At 46.5% G+C, this 20,387-nt stretch overlaps 3 protein-coding genes across 33 annotated transcripts in view; 2 read left to right on the forward strand and 1 right to left on the reverse strand.

Annotated features, from left to right (window-relative positions):
• Kansl1 (KAT8 regulatory NSL complex subunit 1) overlaps positions 1-9,979 on the forward strand; it is a 122,130-nt gene extending 112,151 nt beyond the window's left edge. For 6 of the 8 annotated variants that reach the window (XM_050120384.1, XM_050120385.1, XM_050120382.1 and 3 more), the window contains 8 exons: positions 1-54; positions 534-722; positions 1,076-1,227; positions 5,445-5,566; positions 6,415-6,472; positions 6,882-6,994; positions 7,809-8,061; positions 8,312-9,979. The exon at positions 1-54 is cut by the window's left edge and continues 129 nt beyond it. In XM_050120384.1, the coding sequence (XP_049976341.1) occupies positions 1-54; positions 534-722; positions 1,076-1,227; positions 5,445-5,566; positions 6,415-6,472; positions 6,882-6,994; positions 7,809-8,061; positions 8,312-8,539 (1,169 nt within the window). In that variant the 3' untranslated portion in view covers positions 8,540-9,979. The remainder of the gene's footprint in view (positions 55-533; positions 723-1,075; positions 1,228-5,444; positions 5,567-6,414; positions 6,473-6,881; positions 6,995-7,808; positions 8,062-8,311) is intronic. The other 2 variants (XM_050120388.1, XM_050120390.1) reach the window with 1 other exon arrangement.
• Positions 1-20,387, forward strand: part of Nsf (N-ethylmaleimide sensitive factor, vesicle fusing ATPase) — a 594,435-nt gene that overhangs the window by 89,374 nt on the left and 484,674 nt on the right. The gene's annotated exons all lie outside the window — the stretch shown is intronic.
• Mapt (microtubule associated protein tau) overlaps positions 11,178-20,387 on the reverse strand; it is a 94,091-nt gene continuing 84,881 nt past the window's right edge. For all 24 annotated transcript variants that reach the window (XM_050120414.1, XM_050120411.1, XM_050120413.1 and 21 more), the window contains 3 exons: positions 20,169-20,250; positions 18,928-19,040; positions 11,178-15,070 (listed from right to left, as the gene is read on the reverse strand). In XM_050120414.1, coding sequence (XP_049976371.1) covers positions 14,855-15,070; positions 18,928-19,040; positions 20,169-20,250 — 411 coding nt within the window. In that variant the 3' untranslated portion in view covers positions 11,178-14,854. The remainder of the gene's footprint in view (positions 15,071-18,927; positions 19,041-20,168; positions 20,251-20,387) is intronic.

Consider the following 20,387-nt stretch of genomic DNA (forward strand, 5'->3'; position numbering starts at 1 on the left):
ATCCAGTTCGTAAAGACAGGCATAAGTTGGTCAACTCCTTCCTTACAACAGCCAGTAAGTTTAGGGAACTAAGGAGTCTTCTGGAATCACTTTTGCTGTATTTTATAACTTTTATATTCTCTAGTTACTGGTCTGCTATGCCAATATTCTGGGATTGGAAAAAGCTTTTAGTTACCTAATACAAATTCAGCTCACAGCTTACCTACCCTATCTGTTTGGTTTGGATGCTCTCAGATAGACTTTGGAAACTGTTTCAAACAAGTAAAACCCAAAATGATCAGTGAACAGCCAGTAGTAACATACTGGGTCCACCTGTGGGCAGGTTGACTTCTGACTGAAGCCTTGGTGTTAACATTTCTGTTTGTGACTCCCTGTCCCTGTCCTAGCTATTGTGCCATTAACTAGAAGGTTGAATCCCAAAGACTATGATGCTGCCCTAGATATATAGCATTGGCCTAAGAACTGAAGAGCTCAGAACTCAAATAAGATTTGAGTGAATGTACTTCACAGCTCTTTTTTGTTCCCCTCTTCAGAGCTGTCCCATCACCAAACCCGGCCTGACAGGACCCACAGGCAGCACTTAGACGATGTGGGGACTGTGCCCATGGTGGAGCGAGTGACTGCTCCAAAAGCAGAGCGCTTGCTCAATCTGCCGCCACCAGTACATGACCCAAACCACAGCAAAATGAGATTGCGAGACCATTCATCTGAGAGAAGTGAAGGTAGGGCCAGGCCGGCACCTCTACCTGCATTGGCACTTGCTCAGAGCTTTTTGGGACAGCCCAAGCTTCTCTTAAAACCCCCTACCCCAAGCTTTGACCATTACTTGCTAGAAAGGCACAGCACGGGGCACTATTGCTTCTAAATGTAGGTCACATCTTATGCTTCAACATCTGCCCAGTCCCCTATTTCTCATCAACTAGTTGCTGCAGCTTTTTATCCTCTAGGCTACAAAGAAACTTTTTTTTTTTTTGCCTTTAGTATGCATTGCTGGCATTCCTAACATGTTGGAAGTAGAACTGGTTACGATATCCATTTAGCAGTGTATTCCTCTCCTTTCTGTTGACTTCTGCAGTGTTGAAGCATCACACAGACATGAGCAGTTCGAGCTACTTGACAGCTACCCACCATCCATCACACAGCCCCCTGGTGAGACAACTCTCCACCTCATCAGACACCTCCACAACACCTACCAGCTCTGGCTCACAGGTTGCAGCCAGCACGTCTGTAAGTACCTGTGTGGTGTTGATAGGACATTTTACAGATTACAGGGCACTCATAATAACTAGAGACCAATGTAGAGTGTAGTTGTAGTACTTGACCCTCGGGTTTTCATAGTAAAAACGAATCATATAGAGGCATGGGTGTGGGTTTTGTTGTTGATGGTTGATTTTTATTTTTTCCAGGAAAGTAGTACTAGGGCATTGTTAGAAGGTCTAGACCTTTGTTCTGGAGGCAGATTCTCTGAAGGTGCTTTGTGATTGTTTAGGATCTGCTTCACCTTGAACTTGAATACCATGGCCCTAATCTTTTAAGGCATTCAAGACAACAGTTCCTTGTTTCTTCTATTGATGAATGGCAGTAGGATACTAAGAATAGACAGTGATGATAGAAGGGAGAAGGCAGAACTCATGCTTTTTCAGATGTACAGAGCAGAAGTAGGATGCAGCAGGTTACTATGGCATAATGGAAGGTCATTTAAAGCATACTCACTACCTTGTACACCACCAAATCCCATTCAAGAATCTGTTTGCTTAGCCAAAGCAAACATAGTGTAATTAAACATGTATATGTAGAAGTTAAGTATAGTTATCCAAGCATTTCTTTTATAGTAATCACAATAACAAGTGTAACTATATTAGTAATATTAAATTCTGGTACTGTTATGTTTACTAAACATTCTACTACTAGACTTGATGTCACAGGTCTATAATTCTAGCACTCAGGAGGATGAGGCCAAAGGATCACTGTTCATACACACCATCCTATTTAATCCTACAGTGTCCTTTGATAAATAGTATTATGAATCCTGATTTTTGTGGACATGAAAACTAAGGCTGCACAGGGTTGAGTGTATTTCATAAGGTAAAGGGCAGTTTGTGAGGGTTGTGATTGTGATTCAAACCCTTGTAGTCTGACTTCAGAGGACTACCACACAGGACACCACACAGCCTTGGCCTGAGAAAAGAAATGTTGTAGAAGCTCTAAGCTCACAAAATGTGCTCGCTAAACTCTTGGAATGAGGTACAAACTCATATTGTTCTTTGCTCTTACAGGTCAGACTGTCCTTTCCAACAAGCTTTCTTTCACCTTTTCCACTCACAGACTTTGTCTGAATAGGTGTGTAGTATTACTACCACAATCAGCCAAACACTAGGAAAGGGTTTCACATAATGTGATGATAGAGAATAATTCTTACTTTAGAAAAAAATTAAGCTCTAAGGTCCAGGACTTGATAAGAAGTACAGATTTTATGCATGGCACTGTGCTAATCCTTTAGGCTCTTTCTTTTGAGACAAGGTTTATCTATGTAGTCCTGGCTGTCTGTATTTCACTGGCCTAACTCACGGAAATCCTCTTGCCTCTGCCTCCTAATTTCTAGGGTTAAAGACATGCACTTCCTTCAGGTTCTGATTGCTTCATTTATTCAGAGAATCGGGATTCTTCCATTAAGCAGAGTGATATGCCAAATTTAGGTTGAGAAGCAAGGGGTAACTGGTCGAAGTGGACAAGACAGGGTCTTTCAGGGTATTTGTAGCTGTGCTTCACAGTAGTTGTTACTTGTACTAAAATCATCTTAGTGGTCTTTAAACAAATTGTGTTTATTTTGTGTGTGTCTTGAAATCCAGTGACTTTTTAAAAAATTCCTTAGAAAAATTTAGAGAATAGATATGGCTGCACTTTGAGAGGATTAGGCTGAGTCCTCCTGTTTCTTTCTGTTGTGAAACCAGATTTAGAAATGACTTACTATTCTCAATGCTACCACCCTCCCCCCTTTTCTGACTAAATTGGAAAAGGTAGTTAAGTTGAGGTGAATGAGTGCTAGCACAATGGGTGTTTAAGAGAGAAGGGTACAGCCCAGAGGCCTGAGATGCTTTGGGGACATTCATAGCTGTTTCTAGCAGGAGTTTCATTCTTGACAAAGATAGAAAGCTATCTCTCCCAAGGCTTCTTCCAGACTCATTTCTTATGTGGGTTGTGGAATTTCAGCCAAGATGTGGTAGTGACAGAAGCTTTTGGATGTGCAGTCACTATTGCTTAACTTGCAGAACTCAACCAGGCAAGATTTCCAAAATTCTCGATCATTTTAGTTAACCTATGACCCAAAATTTGTGAGGTTAATGATGGTCTACTATTGCTGATAAAGAAGCAAATTGAAAATTGTGATGACCTGAAATCATTCATGGCACCATCTGAAATCCTGTTGTTTTTAATATTCTTACAGTGTCTTTTTTTTTTTTTTTTTTTTTTTTTTTGGATTTTCGAGACAGGGTTTCTCTGGCTTTGGAGCCTGTCCTGAAACTAGCTCTGTAGACCAGGCTGACCTCGAACTCACAGGGATCCGCCTGCCTTTGCCTCCCGAGTGCTGGGATTAAAGGCGTGCGCTACCACCACCACCCAGCTTCTTACAGTGTCTTAAGATGATGGAATTATCTTACCTTCCAAGGAGATGGATATAATGGTTGGAGCTAGTAGCTTATCTTTCTTACTGTTGCCTTGTGGGCTGACCACGCTTGGTGGTTTGAGTGTGAATGCAGGCTCTTGGGTGTTTCCAGCTGTGTTGTTGCCATGACAACATGTTTGTCATCCCACTGTTTCCCTATGGCCTCTCACAGTTAACAGGCTGTTTCAGGATAAGGTAGGTATTTGCTCTCCGGGCAGAAGCAGCTAATGGTTTTTTTTTTTTTTTTTTTTTTTTTTTTTTTTTTTTTTTTTTTTTTTTTTTTTTTTCTGTCTAAAAGATTTGATCTTTTGGCTCTTTGCTTTATTCATTCTGTCTGGACTCTTTTTAAGACAGGGTCACTATGTTGCTCTAACTCTTCTAGAACTTGCTGTGTAGACCAGGCTAAGCTTGAACTCAGAAATCTGCCTACATGTGCCACCCAAGTATTGGGATTAAAGATGTGCAGCACCTGGCTTTATTCATTCTTAGTGTCCTGTCTACCATAGATGTCATACTCTCCTTTTGTTACTGAACCCTTGAAAGTCTTATTTCCCCAAAGATTTGATGTTCCCACTTACTGTGAACACATTTCCTTTGTGGGAGGAGGGGATGGAAGCTATAGACAGGTTCCTTTTCAGTTTCCTTCCATTCCTCTTTCCCCCAACATAATAGAAAGATGAGCCGGGTGGTGGTGGCACACACCTTTAATCCCAGAGGCAGGCGGACGGATCTCTGTGAGTTCAAGTCCAGCCTGGTCTACAAGAGCTAGTTCCAGGATAGGCTCCAAAGCTACAGAGAAACCCTGTTTCGAAAAAAACAAGAAAATAAAAAAAAGAAAGGAAGGGTGATAGATGAGAGTTATGTAAGGGCTGAGAAAGTGGTTGGTACAGACTTAGCTGAAGAGTTGAGATTCTCAAGAGGAAAGGGTTTTCATGGCAGCTTAAGGTAAGATAGTTTGTTAAGGTGGACCTGCGTTTTGAGCCTCTTTTCTGATAAGAGAAATCAATGCATTTAATCTAAGTAGTGTTTAAGAGCCAGAGTTGTTGACAAAGGAGAAAGGGTAAAACAGATTTTAAGATTAATTTTATTGTGTGTGTGTGTTTTGCCTGCATATATATTTGTACTGCTACATGTGGCTGCAAAGGTCAGAAAAGGGTGTCATCTCCCTAATTGGGGTTACAGACAGTTGTGAGCCACCATGTTGGCACTAGAAACTAAACCCTAGTCCTATCCAAGAACAAGTAGTGCTCTTAATGACAGCCCTCTCTAGCTCTGGAACAGGGGTTTTAGGATTTTAAAAGAAGAGTATTAGAGCCCGGCGGTGGTGGCGCACGCCTTTAATCCCAGCACTCAGGAGGCAAGAGGCAGGCAGATCTCTGTGAGCTCGAGACCAGCCTGGTCTTCAGAGCTAGTTCCAGGACAGGCTCCAAAGACACAGAGAAACCCTGTCTCGAAAAACCAAAAAAAAAAAAAAAAAAAGAAGAAGAAGAAGAGTGTTAGGAGAATGAAGGAATAGGAACCCAAATTGGCTCTAGGACACCCACCTGTAAAATCTAGCAATTCAAGAGGGAGCCTTGTAAAATGGGATTTACTCCTTGAGGCCAACACCTGCTACCCCTGCCCCAAAAAACTCTGCTGCCAGGGATAATCTGTTTAGATACTGTGGTGACCACTGCTACCCTAGGACCTGTGTTGTGTGCATGATCATCCTGTCATATGACTGATGGTTTTAAATTTGTAGCATTGTACCTCTCTTGAAATTTAAACTTTTGTCTTACAGCAGCCAGTGAGGAGGAGAAGGGGAGAGAGCTCATTCGATATCAATAACATTGTTATCCCGATGTCTGTTGCTGCAACAACTCGTGTTGAGAAACTACAATACAAAGAAATCCTTACTCCAAGGTAGAAGCCCTATTTAATCAGCTCCTCTCCCTCTCTTCCTGTGGTCCTGTATCTACTTTTTCTCTTCTGACCAAGCAGCAGTCTTTATCCCTAAGTTGTTTTCTTTTTGAAAGAGGAGTCTGGGGCCAGGCATGAATCCACACTCATAATCCCAGCTCCCCCGAATGCATGGTGGGTCTTCAAAAAACAATAAAATGGGGGTGAACAGACATGGTAACTCATGCCTATAATCTGTAACCTTGGGAGGCTGAGGCTAGATGGTCATTTCCAGGTTCAAGGCTAGCCTGTACTACAGGCATGGATTGTTCATATCAGTAGTCTTAGCAATTGGGAGACTGAGGTGGGTGGATTGCAGTGGGTTTGCGGCCAGCTTGGGCTACATAGTGAGACTGCTGTTTCAAAAAGCAAGAGCAAATAAGAGGGTGGGAGAGTTAGTGGAGCAGGGTGGGTGGGTGCTTGATAGGAGTGAAGTTATAGCTTCTCTTATTCCTTTGTATGAATCCACCTCCTCAAGGTCACAACCTGGCAGGCCACTCAGACTATGTTTTAAAATGCTGAACGTGTTGTCCCAATATCAGACTTCTTATAAATCTTTATTTCCAGCCCCTATAAGATTGACTGATATGTCCTTTATGATACCAATCAATTGATATTATGTAGTGTTTATTTAAGCAGTTAAAGTTTTGCTTGAGTTTGACAGTCTTACCAGCCTCAACTTGATGCTTCTGTTTCTGGCCTTTGTGGGTATTTGCATGTGAGGCTTCATTTAGAGATTGGAGAGTTATAACCTGCAGTCCCATAATTTTCTTTCTTTTCTTTTTTTTTTTTCAAATTCCTGTGTTTTTCAGCTGGCGAGAGGTTGATCTTCAGTCTCTGAAGGGGAGTCCTGATGAAGAGAATGAGGAGGTAATACAATAGTTATGCTGGCTTAGAGGAACACATACACACACACACCAGTCATGGGTGCATGCACTCAAAATGCTTTAAGATGTTGCTGGACGGTGGTGGTGCAGGCCTTTAATCCCAGCCCTGGGGAGGCAGAAGTAGGTGAATCCCTGTGAACTCAAGGCCAGCCTGGTCTACAAGTGCTAGTTCCAGGACAGCTAGGACTATTACACAGGGAAACCCTGTCTTGAAAAGAAAAAAGAAAAAAAAAAAAAAGATACAAGGTGTCAAATTTGAGCTCATTGTCTTCTCTCTCTCTCTCTAACTAGAAGCATCTACATTCGGGAGAGGGTTGTTCTAGATTTATTCTGTCAATTTCATAACCTTAGCTTCCTGGGGAAAAGAGATTAATGAAACTGTTCTGTTGCAGATTGAGGACCTTTCTGATGCAGCATTTGCTGCCCTCCATGCCAAATGTGAGGAGATGGAGAGGGCAAGGTGGCTGTGGACCACAAGTGTGCCACCCCAGCGTCGGGGCAGCAGGTAATGGGCAGGCACAGGTTCCCAGAATCTGTTGAAGGAGGGAGGATGGTAGCCAAAGAAAGTATGATTACAGGCCTATTGGTTTCCTGATGATTTAGCCGGAGGAATTTAGAAGGCCTCACAAGATGATCCTCTTTTTGATGAGGACAGGCTTTGTAATCTTATCTTTTGGTTTTTCGAGACAGGGTTTCTCTGTGGTTTTGGAGCCTGTCCTGGAACTAGCTCTGTAGACCAGGCTGGTCTCGAACTCACAGAGATCCACCTGCCTCTGCCTCCCGAGTGCTGGGATTAATTGTAATCTTATCTTTACATGACTCAATGGGTTCAAAGTGCTCACCCTCTAAGTTCGACTACTGAAACCCACAGTAGAAGAAACTCAGCTAGAAGGTGTCCTTCTACTCCATGCCTTATGCTGCAACATGGTGCTCGTGCTCATTAATTCCTCTCCCCACACACACTAAACTAAACTAAAAAGACGGTGGCAGGAGTCCACCTATCTTTCTTTGACTTGTTTTCAAAACTTCAACTAGTCCCTGTTGTGAATTCACTAGTCAGGACTTTCTCTTAGACTCATGGTTACTCAACGCTTAGTTGTCATGTTTTTATGCCTACATATGTGAGTAAAAGTGGAAGCAAATGGAATTAATGAATCTTAGAACATCATTACTGTCAGTTCGAATTTTAACTGCTTTGGAGTAGATGCTTTTTTTTTCTCCCATAACTCCTCCTCTCACTACCCCTGCTCCCCAGAAAGAAACAGAAGAAATGCCTATTACCTAGGTACTCCCTCACTTGTCTATTCCTTGATTCATAGGTCTTACAGGTCATCAGACGGCCGGACCACCCCACAGTTGGGCAGTGCCAACCCTTCCACCCCACAGCCTGCCTCTCCTGATGTCAGTAGTAGCCACTCTCTGTCAGAGTTCTCCCATGGTCAATCTCCTAGAAGTCCCATTAGCCCAGAACTGCTCTCAGCCCCCCTCACCCCTGTGGCTCGGGACAGTCTGCGACACTTGGCCAATGAAGACACCCGTTGCTCCACACCAGAGCTGGGGCTAGATGAACAGGTGAGGGGTATCTCCATTAAATGGCGGGAGGGTATGCAAGGAGGCAGCATATACTGAAGATAGGGCTTTCCTCTCCCTTGTTTTGAAGCACACTAGAAATGTGCTGGGTACACCTTAGGGGAGGGGTCTTCTTACACTTCTCCCAATAGTAGTAGACAGTCTGGTTATCAACGCTGGGCCACAAGTGTGAAGGCCCAGGAAATGAGCTGAAACTAGGTCGTCATCACCAGAATATCTTATCTGTCTACAGTCTGTCCAACCATGGGAGCGGCGGACCTTCCCTCTGGCTTACAGTCCCCAGGCAGAATGTGAGGAGCAGTTGGATCCACAGGACATGGCAGCACGCTGTACTCGCCGCACCTCAGGCAGCAAGACTAGTCGGGAGTCAGAGGTGGCACCCACCTCACCTCCTGTTGTCTCCCTCAAGAGTCGGCATCTGACAGCAGCAGTCGCAGCTCAGCGCCCAACTCACAGATGAGCAGGAAATGAGACTCTATATAGACTCTCTACTATTGGCATTAAAGCTTCAGAAATCTCTGCGTTTGATATTCAAACATCATATGCTGGAATTTTCACAGTTTTTAGTGAATTTAAGGAATTTAGATCCTCCTTTGGTTGGTTTGGTTTTGTTGTTTCTGTTTTCATGTTTTGTTTTCATGTCACACCTGAGCACTTCCTCCAGTTGGCAGACAAGTTCAGGAAGAAACCCTGCTGGCCTGGTCCTGCATATCCTCTGCACTGTTGGATCACTGGACTTCCCAATGTTAGATGATCACCCTCTCCCTTGCACCTGTGGGGTAGGGTGGACCAGCCAGGTAGCAGTGGGTGGAAAGCTCTAAGTCAACAGTCTCCTTAGGTTGGGATGGGATAGAATAAAAGCAGTCTGGGCTCTTACCCCTTCCCTCCAGTCTGTGGCTTGACTCGGCTTAGCTCTAGCTGGGCACCCCTCCTTGGTCTTCTTGTGCTGGCGCTCCCTTCCAGCCAGCAGTACAACTAGCTTCTCCTTGTCACCTGGACCTTGAAGACCTATTTTGAGTTTCATCTGCATTCGGTCATCTGTCTTGGCTCCTTGGCTGCAGTACTCTGCCGCAGCTGCTCAGGTCACCCTGTTCTACCCTTTCCCATCTTTTCTCTCCTGTTCATGCACACAGACACGTTAGTCCTTCCGCTCAGAACATCTATGAAGATAGGGTTTGGACTGCTTAACCCATTCCCACACCCCTAAAAGTTAGGAAGTCTGGAGTACACAGCATCACTTCTGTATCATGTTTTCACTCAGTAGTAGTCACATGCCCTGTTTCTTTCACGTCCCTGTCAGTCACTTAGACTCCCTCATCTCTGCTCCCCTTGCCTGTGGAACACTGTCTGGTCCTAGCTGTGGTTTCCATTGTTCCCCACCAACCTCCTGTTAGCCTTGTGCCTGTCTTATGTATAATCACATCACCAAAAAAAGGGGAGGGGGAAAGGAATTTTCTTTTTCTGCCATTTTATAATTATACAAAAATAGTAGGCAGACTGCTTAATGGTTGGGGTTTTTTCACAATTTTCAACATTAGTGATTTTTTTTGTTTGCAAGTTAAAAGGTTTGTCATTGTTTCTTTAAACAACAATAATGCACCATATCCCTATGCATAAAGTGCTTCTTCTATTTATAAGGTTGAAAATTCTGAATAACCCTTTTAGCATTGTAAAAAAAAGACAAAAATTTAAAAAAACTTGTATTTTGTAAATATTTTCTTTTCCTGCTTTGAGCTGTGTAATGGCAGCGAACATGTAGCTGTCTTTGTTCTATAGAAATGCTTTTCTTCAGAGAAGCTGATCTTTGTTAATGTCTTGATTCTGTTCGCAAAGCACAGACTAGTGCTTAAAAAAAAAAGGAAGGAAAATGAAAAAAATAATAAAAAAAAAGATACAGAAAGTCATGTGTCATGCTTTTCTTGATATACTATTCTCTGTGTGCCTGGCAATGGTGGCAGCCCAAGCATTCTTTAGGGTTTGGAGATTTGCTGGCTAGGTATTGTGAAGGGTGTTTCACTAAGGTAAGAGATAGTCTGCTCTGAAGTGAAGCAAAATTGATTTATTCCCTCTCATTGTTCCTTTAAGAGGTAAGCAGTATAGAATTTCAAATTTCTTTAATGGGGATTTTTATTTGTCACCTTCAGACTTTGGAGGGGAGTGATCAATGAAAATTATATAATTTGCATGTATCTAAGTTGGTTCTTGCTACCTGGGGGAAATTACTTTGTCTAAGAAGGCTAAGGGCCTTCTCTAAGACTCAGCTGTTCTTCCATTTTTCTGCTTTTGTGTTGCTTCTATATGCATCAGGATATACTAGACTAAAACAGCTGCCTTCAGAGGCCACGCACATCAATGAACTGGGGAAGACAAGTATTTTGAGATTGGAAATCTAAAGACTATCATGACGACATATTATCAAAGAACTCAGGGAGAGGGAGATGGTTCAGTGGATGAAGTGCACAGTGTGAGATCCTGAATGTGAGCTTAAAGCCAGGCATCTGTAATCCTAGTGTTCCTATGTGAGATGGGAGGCTGAGATCCAAGAATCTTGGGCAGCAAGGAATCAGGTAACAGCACACACATGTGCAGGAGAACAGTGTCTCAAGGTGGACAGACCGACACCCAAGGTAGTCCTCTGGTCACATGCTGTAGCACTAAATAAATTGGGGCGAGTTTGAGATGTTGCAAGCAAGAAGCTGCTGTATCCCTAGCAGATCTATAGTAAGATTATAAGGTGTAAGAGAACAGCAGTACATGGGTATGCATGTAGGATTTACAACATGGGCTTTTGAGTTTACTTTAGCCTAAACCACCCCCACTTAAGTTCCAGGGGTGAGGAATCTCATACACCCCACCCCAAACTTCTTTGCTTCAAATGAACTGGGAACTAGGAACTAATGTAGCCTTGTCTGAGGATAGTTTGCCAAAGGTAATAAACCAAGTCTGTACTCTATATCTCCAGGACCCCAAACTGCCGCTCCAATGTCTGGTTTTACTTTTCATTTCCTGTTCTGAATTCTCAATGGAAAGGAACTTGTAAATTTGTTTTCTTGTATTTGGAACTCATGAACAGAGATTTTGTTTAATCAGAGTAATAACTTTATTTCCAAATTCACTTTTACAGCAACAATCAGTGTAAATCGTTTGTTAAAACACAATACACTACATGGACATTCACAGACAGGAAGCTAAGCTAAAATGATTCCATGTCCCTCCCCCACCCCCTCAAAATCACCAAGGAAATCATAGGACTTGCAAGCACTGGAGATCATGCCCAGCACAGTAACTGCACAGGCTACAATCCATCAGGAGGGTGAGACTGAGATACTGTCCAAAGTAACCCTTCCAGAAGCCAGAGAGAAGTTTGGAGGCTCATAAAACCATAGTCCTATAGTTGGTTACCACCTCTGCCCTGGGCCCCACTTATTTCACTGGAGAACAGACTAAAGGAAGAGGTCTTGGCTACTGCTAGCAGTTGTAGGCTGTGGATCTGAAGCCAGTCCAGAAGTGGTAACTGATGTGCCAGTGACTTAGAGGGAAGGAAGCCAGGGTTTTAAAGAGGCAGGATGGTGGGCTCTGGACACCAAAAGAAGGCAGCAGACAAGAGTAGTTCATAGATTCCTACACAAACCTGGGAGCTACACCTGGCTGGGAAGGCAGGGAACTAGCTGGCTGTCTCTGCCTTGGGAAAGCCTGTCACAAGCCTCTAGGCTAAAGCCATGGCACTTATCTCTAGGAAGTGGTCATAATCATGAAGGTTACAGATGGCTACACTCCAAGGCTTCCGTTTGCCCATGTGAAATATCTTAACATGTTCCTCCTCCCCCCCCCCCCCCCCCCATAGCACAAAGCAATCTCAAACAGGATACAGTCTTACCATTGTAGTCAGTTTAAATGGAACTATTGATAAAGTGAATTAAGAGCTTGGAGGAACCAGGCATATGGTATACCCTATCTAGCCCACCCTAAGTAAGACATTAGCTCTGGACTAGGGAGGCATGGGAAGAAAGGACAGGTGCTGTGCCCCTGGGGGATTGTCCTCACTGAAGTCACAAGCCAGACTCTCATTGTAAACTGCCTATCAGCCAGCACTGACCTGATAACTCCAAATAATTATTTTGGGGCTGTTCTCCCTACAAGAGATATTTCAGTGTCCCCATTCAAGGACAGGAACTGCAGAATGGACAATGGGAAGTAAGATAAAAACCAGAATAGGTAGCCATGATGAAGGGGCAATGCTTCAAGCCACACTTCCCTTTTCTCCATTGGGCCCGTCAGCAGCTGGGAGCTTCTCCATAGGTTGTTCTTTAATGGGAAAGGCTGGCTGCTTCCTTCTACCATCCACAGAGTCTGTCCTTAACTCCTTAACTGTATCCAAGCCAGAAGTGATAGAATTGGGCCTGAGGCTCCTATGCTTCTCCTGAGGCCTCTTCCCTGCAGCTGTAGGAGATGCTCATGCAAGGTCAGTGGGCTGACACCTCGGACACCAAGGGAGTCTCCTACAATGTCCCCTTCCTCAGTGGGGCAGTTCATCCCAAGCCCTGTGGTGAGGCAGCCGAGGCTTTGGAGAGGGCCCAAAGATGTCTTCTGGAGAACCATGGGGTTTCTAGGGCCACAGCTCTCGCAGCTGACACTGATGCCCTTGTCTCTCGGGATGCAGTAGTTATCAGCCCATCTTTCAGGGCTGCCGTGGGACGTGAGGCTGTGATTAGGCAGGACCATCTTCACTCTGCAAAACAGGCCAGCAGGAAGCGCTCCCTGACAGGTGGAGTCTCTCTGGTCCTGTGCTTCAGGCCCGGGCAGCTAAGAGACCTCCAGTGTCACAATCCAGTGTCTGTGAGGTCCCAGTTGCAGAGGAAAACTTTGAAAACATAGGATGTCCTAGCAGGGAAGCACTGCACTGGCCTGGAGCCAAGTCCCAGTGGAGCCAAGAAATACCCAGGACCTCCATCCCTGGTGGTGAGCTAGACCCCTTTGACAAATATTACAAGATACATGCGTCCTTTTTTTTTTTTTCTTTTTTTCTTTTTTCCTTTCTTTTCACTATCATAGTCACTGGTGAACCCAGACAAACAGACAAATCCAACTACAACGCACAGGGTGTAGACGGGGAGGGAAGGGCTGTATCTATGAAGATGTCTGACTGCTCCAGCAGGGCAGGCAGCACCGCTTCCATGGGGATTGGAGGAAAACATTCCCAGGGGGTATGTTCCCCAAGTTGGGGTGTGGAGGGCTGATTATGTGCACGGGGACTTACTGGTGGCTGGGCTCTGGGAGGCTAGCAATCACAAGCTGGGGTGGAAAAGAAGGATGAGAGGAACGTGGCCCTGCCCTGGGAGTCTTGTCTGCTCTTACTGGTGCCAACACATTGGCACCTGACTTGCCTCCAGCTCAACACGAGAAGAGGGCCAGGCCTACCTAGGAGGCAACCACTATTTAAAGTTTAAAACAAAAAAAAAAAAAAAAAAAAAAAAGCAGACAGAAGTGTCCAGGGTCATCTCCAGGCACACTGGTTGGATTTGTGGGATGTAGGACTAGAGACTGAGCTTCAAATCTTTGCTCTCCCTGGACTCCAGCTCTTAGTGTAGAGCAGGTACTACCCACATCTACCCAGGGCCAGGATGGGGGCGGGGAGGCTAAGCACTCAGGACAGTGAGACGGGATGAGAGAACGGCAGAGACTGGCTCTCGGCAGACACGTGGGTGTGATGGACAGGTGGAGGAGCTGCAGTGGCTGTGGGAGGGGTGGGAGGCCTGTCTGCCCCTCCTCCATCCCTCACCCTGCAGAAATGCCAGAGGACCAAGCTTGAGAACAGGCGGATGTCCCCAAAGAGGCACAAGTCCTTATGAAGAACTGGTTAGCCCTAAAGTCCCGGGTCTGTGAAGTGGCCAAAATCATGGCTGCAATTCCAAACTTCAGAACTCAGTAAAGCAGGGTTTTCTGTGAGAGGAGAATGAAGCCCCTCAGCTCAGGACTCCCACCCTACAGAGAGGGAGGTATAAACCAGTGCCCTGTGATGTCAAGGTCAGCCTTCAGAGAACCAAGCAACAAGGTACCACCTTCCAGCCTGGGCTGCCCTACAGAAGGGGCACATACTCCCCAGGGCCTTACCAAACAGGCAGTTGTGCCTTCTAAGGCTGCTGCAGGCCGCTGGGGCTACCTGTTCTTCCCAAGCGACTTGGCAGGAGCCTGTCTTCCTCCCCTCTCTCCTCTGATTCCCTGACACCTATCTCTCAGCCTTTGCTGCCTCAGCCCCGCTTCACAACCACACACGTTAGCATCGCCTGCCTGCCTATAGCTCCACAAACACACCAAGTTCCTAATCTTTTGTTGCTGCTGCTGTCCCTGATGCCCCTAGGGTGGGGCTGCGGCAATCAGTTGCCCTAGTCCCTTAAAACTCCCCAGAAAACAACCTTCAGAGCCTCCTTCACCCTCTAAGACTCAAAAGGGGTGGGGGTGGGGGTGAAATCAATAGCAATTGCCCAAGGAAATGTTGGGTTTGGCCATGTTTTTACATGTTTTTCTTAAAAAATATTTTATTACTAGCCCACGAATCAATTTGGAAGATGAAATTTACTCTTATTCCCATCACTGATTTTGAAGTCCCCAGCCAAAGCCGAGCCACAAAAGCAGGTTAGGTGACAAGCCGGTCGGCCGGTCTGTGAGGAGCAGCGGGGAGGGCAGAGGGCGAGGGGCCAGATCATTCTTTTTTTTTTTTTTTCCACACTCTCACTCTCTCTTCTCTCCACGATTATTGACTGCCCCAGGGGCCTGATCACAAACCCTGCTTGGCCAAAGAAGCGGAAACTTCATCGGCTAGTGTGGCAAGCTGCGGGGAGTCCACCATGTTGATGCTTCCCGTGGAGGACACATTGCTGAGGTGCCGTGGAGATGTGTCCCCAGACACCACAGGCGACTTGTACACGATTTCTGCTCCATGGTCTGTCTTGGCTTTGGCATTCTCCCGGAAGGTCAGCTTGTGGGTTTCAATCTGCAAGAAGTATAGAGTGAGATGGGTGACTGCCTGGGAAACGCAGACGAGCCCTGACTGACAGACTCTGAAGGGAGAAAGCATTCTTTTGTTTGTCTGTTTTCATTCATTCATTCATTCACTCACTCATATATGAATATATATATTTCTCTGCAGTTTTGGAGCCTGTCCTAGAACTCGTTCTTGTAGACCAGGTTGGCCTCGAACTCACAGAGATCCTCCTGCCTCTGCCTCCTGAGTGCTGGGATTAAAGGCATGCGCCACCACTGCCTGGTTCATTCATTTATTTTATTTTGATGCAGGGTTTCTCTGTGTAGCCTTGGCTGTCCTGGAACTGGCTCTGTAGACCAAGCTTACCTGGAACTCAGATCTGCCTGCCTCTGCCTCCTGAGTGATGGGATTCAAGGCATGTACCAGCACACCTGGCTGTTTGTCTAATCTTTCTACATTCGTGTTTGAGTGAATGTGTGTGTGTGTGTGTGCATGCATGTGCTCTAGTGCATGTGGGGAGATCATGGTTCTCTCCTTCTAACATCTGGGTCCTGGGGACCAAACTCAGGGCATCAGACTTGACTGCAAGCACCTTTACCCACTGAGCAATCTCACTGGCCTGGCTTGTTTTAAGGCAAGATCTTACTATTTAGCCCAGGCTGGCCTGGAACTAGCTATCCTTAGAAATCCCTCTGTATCTCAGTTTCTGAGATTACAAGTGTGTGCCACCAAGGTTCAGGCTTAATACTTGATTATTCCACAGAGAACTTCCTCATGCCAAGGGCTATTCTATCCCATTACAGCATCTACATCGAAATCTATCTCCTCCCTGACAGAAGTGGAGGAGGTTCCATTTCTCTGCAAGCACAAACAATGCAGAGTAGGAACAACCTCCAGTGACTTTGCATGCATCATTTTACATGGGTATATTATCCTAAATATGTATGACTATTTACTTATCTTTCTTTTTTTTAAAGATTTATTTATTATGTACAGTGTTCTGCCTGCATGTATGCCTAAGGTCTGAAGAGGGCGCCAGATCTCATTACAGATATTTGTGAGTCACCATGTGGTTGCTGGGAATTGAACTCAGGACCTCTGGAAGAGCAGCTGGTGCTCTTACCCACTGAGCAATCCCGCCATCCCTTATTTGTTTGTTTGTTTAATTGTGCTGGGGATGCAACCCGTAGCCTCAGGTATGCTGAACACACACCCCTTGCTCTGGACTCTGTGTTTTGCTAGATTGTTGCCAATTTGCTGCTAAAAGCACCAAAGGGGTAGCCACAAGAGAAAAGGGCCTGCTGTAGAATCACTGGTACCAGCAGTCACGGCTACACACTCTTTGTCCAAGATTATTAAGGTATTTTCAGGTGGCACCCACTAGCGCGGATGCTAGAAGTTGTAATGCCCAGAAGCCCTTTTTAAGAAATGATATCACAAGCCTGGGGAGACGGCTCAGTAAATAGGAGTGCTTGCTCAGCTAACACAAAGGCCTGAGTTTGAATCCTCAGCACCCAAATAAAAAAGCAGGGCAGGTCTGTGCATGTCTATAACTTGTAAACTCAGCATTTGGGGATGGAAACAGTTACATCCCAGAACCTCACTTGTAGCCAGTCTAGCAAAAACAGTAAGCTTCCAGTTCGGTGAGACACCCTGTCCCTGTCTCAAGGCAAAAAGGTAGACAGTGAAAGAAAGAGAAAGACACCTAATGTTCTGCTCTGGCCTCTGCATGTATGTACATGGGTGTGCTCACTTGCATACTCATGTACATGCAACACACACACACAGTTGGGGGTGCAGACACACAATGCTATAGCCAGGAGTCTAAAGGGAAGCAGAAAGCAGTCTGAGGCATGTCTCTACATAAAAGGGGTAGACACAAAATGTCTCAACCTTGTTCTGGATCCCAGACTTTGAGCCAAGTGTGCATATATGTATGCTACACACACACACGGTATTTCCATACAACTTCCGAGGTCAGAGACTCTAGGTGAAGAGTCCTTCTTGCTGGGAGCTTGAATGTGGACATTGAGAAAAATCAGGCGTTCGTATGCTCTTCTTTTTGGTTAACAGGGATCTTCCATATTATTGTACTTGAGAGAATCTTTCATTAAAATGTGTGTGTATATGTGTGTGTGTGTGTGTTACAGGGTCACTCTATTAGCCCCACCTGTCCTGGATCTCAATATATAGACCAGGCTGCCCTCAAATTCAACAGAGATCTGCCTGCCTCTGCCTCCCAAATGCTGAGATTAAAGGCGTTTGACCCACTATGGCCAGCTGTTTCTGGTTTTGTGAGATAAGGTCTCAGGTAGTCCAGGCTGGCTCCAATTCTGTGCAGCTTAGGGGTAACGAACTCCTGATCCACCTGTCTCCAGTTCTCCAGTCTTAGGACACAGGGACCTTCTTTTGTTTGGATCTCACCCCACCTCTGGGGTGCCGGTATTTCTCTGAAGGAGAAACAGGCCCGCACACTGAAGCTCTGCCTACATCAGGCCCCCGGGGGAGTCCTGCCTGCCCAGAGCTTCCCCCAGGGCATAGAAGTTCCCAGGTTGGTGGAGAGCTTCCCTTACCCAGGGAATCTCCAAGGCCTAGATCTGCTCCAGTCCTATTGGATCAGACTGAGGTAGAGTCAGGCCTATGACTGCCTATGGCTAAGAGGTCCCGTATAGGAGCGAAATACAGGAGGTTTTGTATTTAAATTGAGCGATGTGTGGCAGAAATAGCAGAGCTCTGGCCATTGATGAGGCTTTCCCACCTTCCCAGAGAAGGGAGCCTGCCCGGTAGCCCTCAGGTATGGCCTCCTTTCTTCAGCTTCTGTCAGCTTCCAAGACCGGAGGATCTCCTGCTCTCGGGCAACAAAGGTCTGTGTCCGCTTTGGGGTCCTAAAGACCAGAGGATCTGCCCTTATAGGCCATCTCGGGGAAGAACCCCTCAGCCTGCTGGCTGTGTGTGTGCCGGCCGGGCGCGGCAGCGGTTCGGGTGCCTCATGGTCACCAGGGGCTTTACATAAGCAGTGGATGCAGGCACGCAGCTGCAGAGGAAAGCGAGGAGCTGTGGGGACTTGCCAGGCAGGGGACTCCCAGGGGCCACCCAACATGGCCAAGTAGAAAGACAACTGAACCACCTTGGGTAAGTACCCTTTCTCGTGCTGGGCTAGGTTTGATTCCAGAAAATTCCCTCTGTTCAGTTATTTCCCGGGAGGACCCTGCCAAGGAGACTACCTGCACGATACTGGGCCAGGCAAGTGTGGAGGTGGTTTGTACCAAAGAGGAGAAGCCAGGGCAGCCCTACATTCATCACACCCTGTGCGGGGGCAAGAGGAGCTTGCTCGGAGCCACACACACCTTTGTGTGCCCTTACCCCACACATACCCACGTCTACTAGGTACCCACTCCTCAGCCCTGAGACAAGACACAGCAGCCTCAGTGGGAGCAGTGGGAGCACTTCTCTTCAGAACCGCAGACTTTGTCCTTTGTCTGTCTGGTGAGAATCTCAGGTAGTGCAGGCTGGCCTGAAACCTACGATGCAGCCAAGGGTGATCTTGAACCCTTGACCCTCCTGCCTCCACCCGGGATTACAGTTTATGCCCAGTCTATGCAGTGCTGGGACAGAACCCAGGCTCTGTGCGTGCTGGGCAAGCGCTCTACCAGCTGAGGCTCATCCTCAGTATTGCTAGTTTGCGCTAGCTTTCCTGGCAACCAGCAGAAAAGATCTGTCTTTGGTCTCATGCCGTGTTTCTTGGTACACTGAGCTCAGGGTGAGAACTCATCGCTAGATAGTCCATATGGGGCCTTCTAGGACCAGCCTAGCCTGCTCCACTAACCCCCCTCCCTATGTGACCTCCCCATTTGTCCCCCCCTTACCTTCTTATTCCCTCCTCCGGGGACGTGGGTGATATTATCCAAGGAACCAATCTTCGACTGCACTCTGTCCTTGAAATCCAGCTTCTCAGATTTTACTTCCACCTGGCCCCCTCCTGGAACACAACCCACACAAGAGCCTCTTGCCATCGTCTGTGGTCTGGGGGACTTAGCATATATTAAATGAGGTCACGGCCTGCAGAGCAAAGTGCCTGGGGCTGCTGGAGGCTTGATAGCAATTAGGTTAGTTGTCACCATCCTGGCAGGGAGCATTCATTAATGTGCCCATTCTGACTCCTGCAGAGGCTGGGCCAGGGATCACAAGCGCAGCCCACCCTCTGGGAGTTGTCGGGGCTCTGCTTTATCTGGAAGGAGGCTTGGCCACAAGGGAGCCCTTGTAAGGGCTTCCAAATCACCTGCCTCTTCTCTAATTGAGATGTACATCGGGTATTTACTCCACAAAATCTTTCTCCTGAGATGCTTCAAAGGTACAGGAAGCTTGGCCAGGAGAAGGCATGCTGAACTCTAAACTTCCAGCAATGGAGATTTTTCATTTGAGCATCCTGAAGCCACAGCCCCTCAAGACCTTGGAATCACATTGCATGTCAAAAGCACAATGAGGAGAGAGCCTAACCCTGTCTGCCTCTTTTTTTTTTTTTTTTTTTTAGGGTTCACTGACTTTACTGGTTCAACAATAAACCGCAAAAGGAAAGACGCTAGCTGTCACTCCGGGGCGTCATCCACAGATGTGAAAGACGTCCTTCGAAAAGCCCCCGTCTGCCTCTTTGACTTGGGTCACCACACCAGGGTGTAGCAGGAGGGGAGGTGACTTGTACTACTAACCTGGGAAGGGTGCTTTGTTTAAACAAAGTCACAGCGAAGGTAGGACAACAGCCCAGAAAGGTTTTATGTTATAGCTGTTGAAGTGACCCCCGTGCTGGCTGGGACAAAGCTGAGATGTCCACAGAGCTGGCCTTTGGGGGTCCAATCAGTCCCAAAACAGGCTGGCCCTGTTTTACAGGCTTTTCTGAAGAGCCGCACGATGGAATCTGGAACCCTCTCCCTCCACCCCTTGTCTAGGCTGGAAAAGCCCTGCTCAGGAGCCGGCAGGGACAGTCACGCCTCCCGGGTCACACAGCACCTTCCCATTTAATGTTTACTGCCCAGGTTGCCTTATTCCAGGAGGCACCTGCTGGCCTAGCCAGCACCTTCCCATCCCACAGCCTGCCTTCCTCAAGGGCTACCTGGTTTATGATGGATGTTGCCTAAGGAGCCGCACTTGGAGGTCACCTTGCTCAGGTCCACTGGCTTGTAGACAATTTGTACCTGCAGGTCAGAAAGGGTGGGAATGAGACAGAGAATAAAGGGGCTTGTGTTACTAGGGGGGGGGGGTAACACAAAGCAAATTCCAATGGACCACTTGCCAGTGGCTTCCACCAGCTTCTGATACACCCCACTTCAGG

The sequence above is a fragment of the Alexandromys fortis genome, unplaced genomic scaffold (genome assembly GCF_014885135.2).
Source record: "Alexandromys fortis isolate MF-2015 unplaced genomic scaffold, M_Fortis_MF-2015_v1.1 scaffold_174, whole genome shotgun sequence".
Classification (NCBI taxonomy): domain Eukaryota; kingdom Metazoa; phylum Chordata; class Mammalia; order Rodentia; family Cricetidae; genus Alexandromys; species Alexandromys fortis.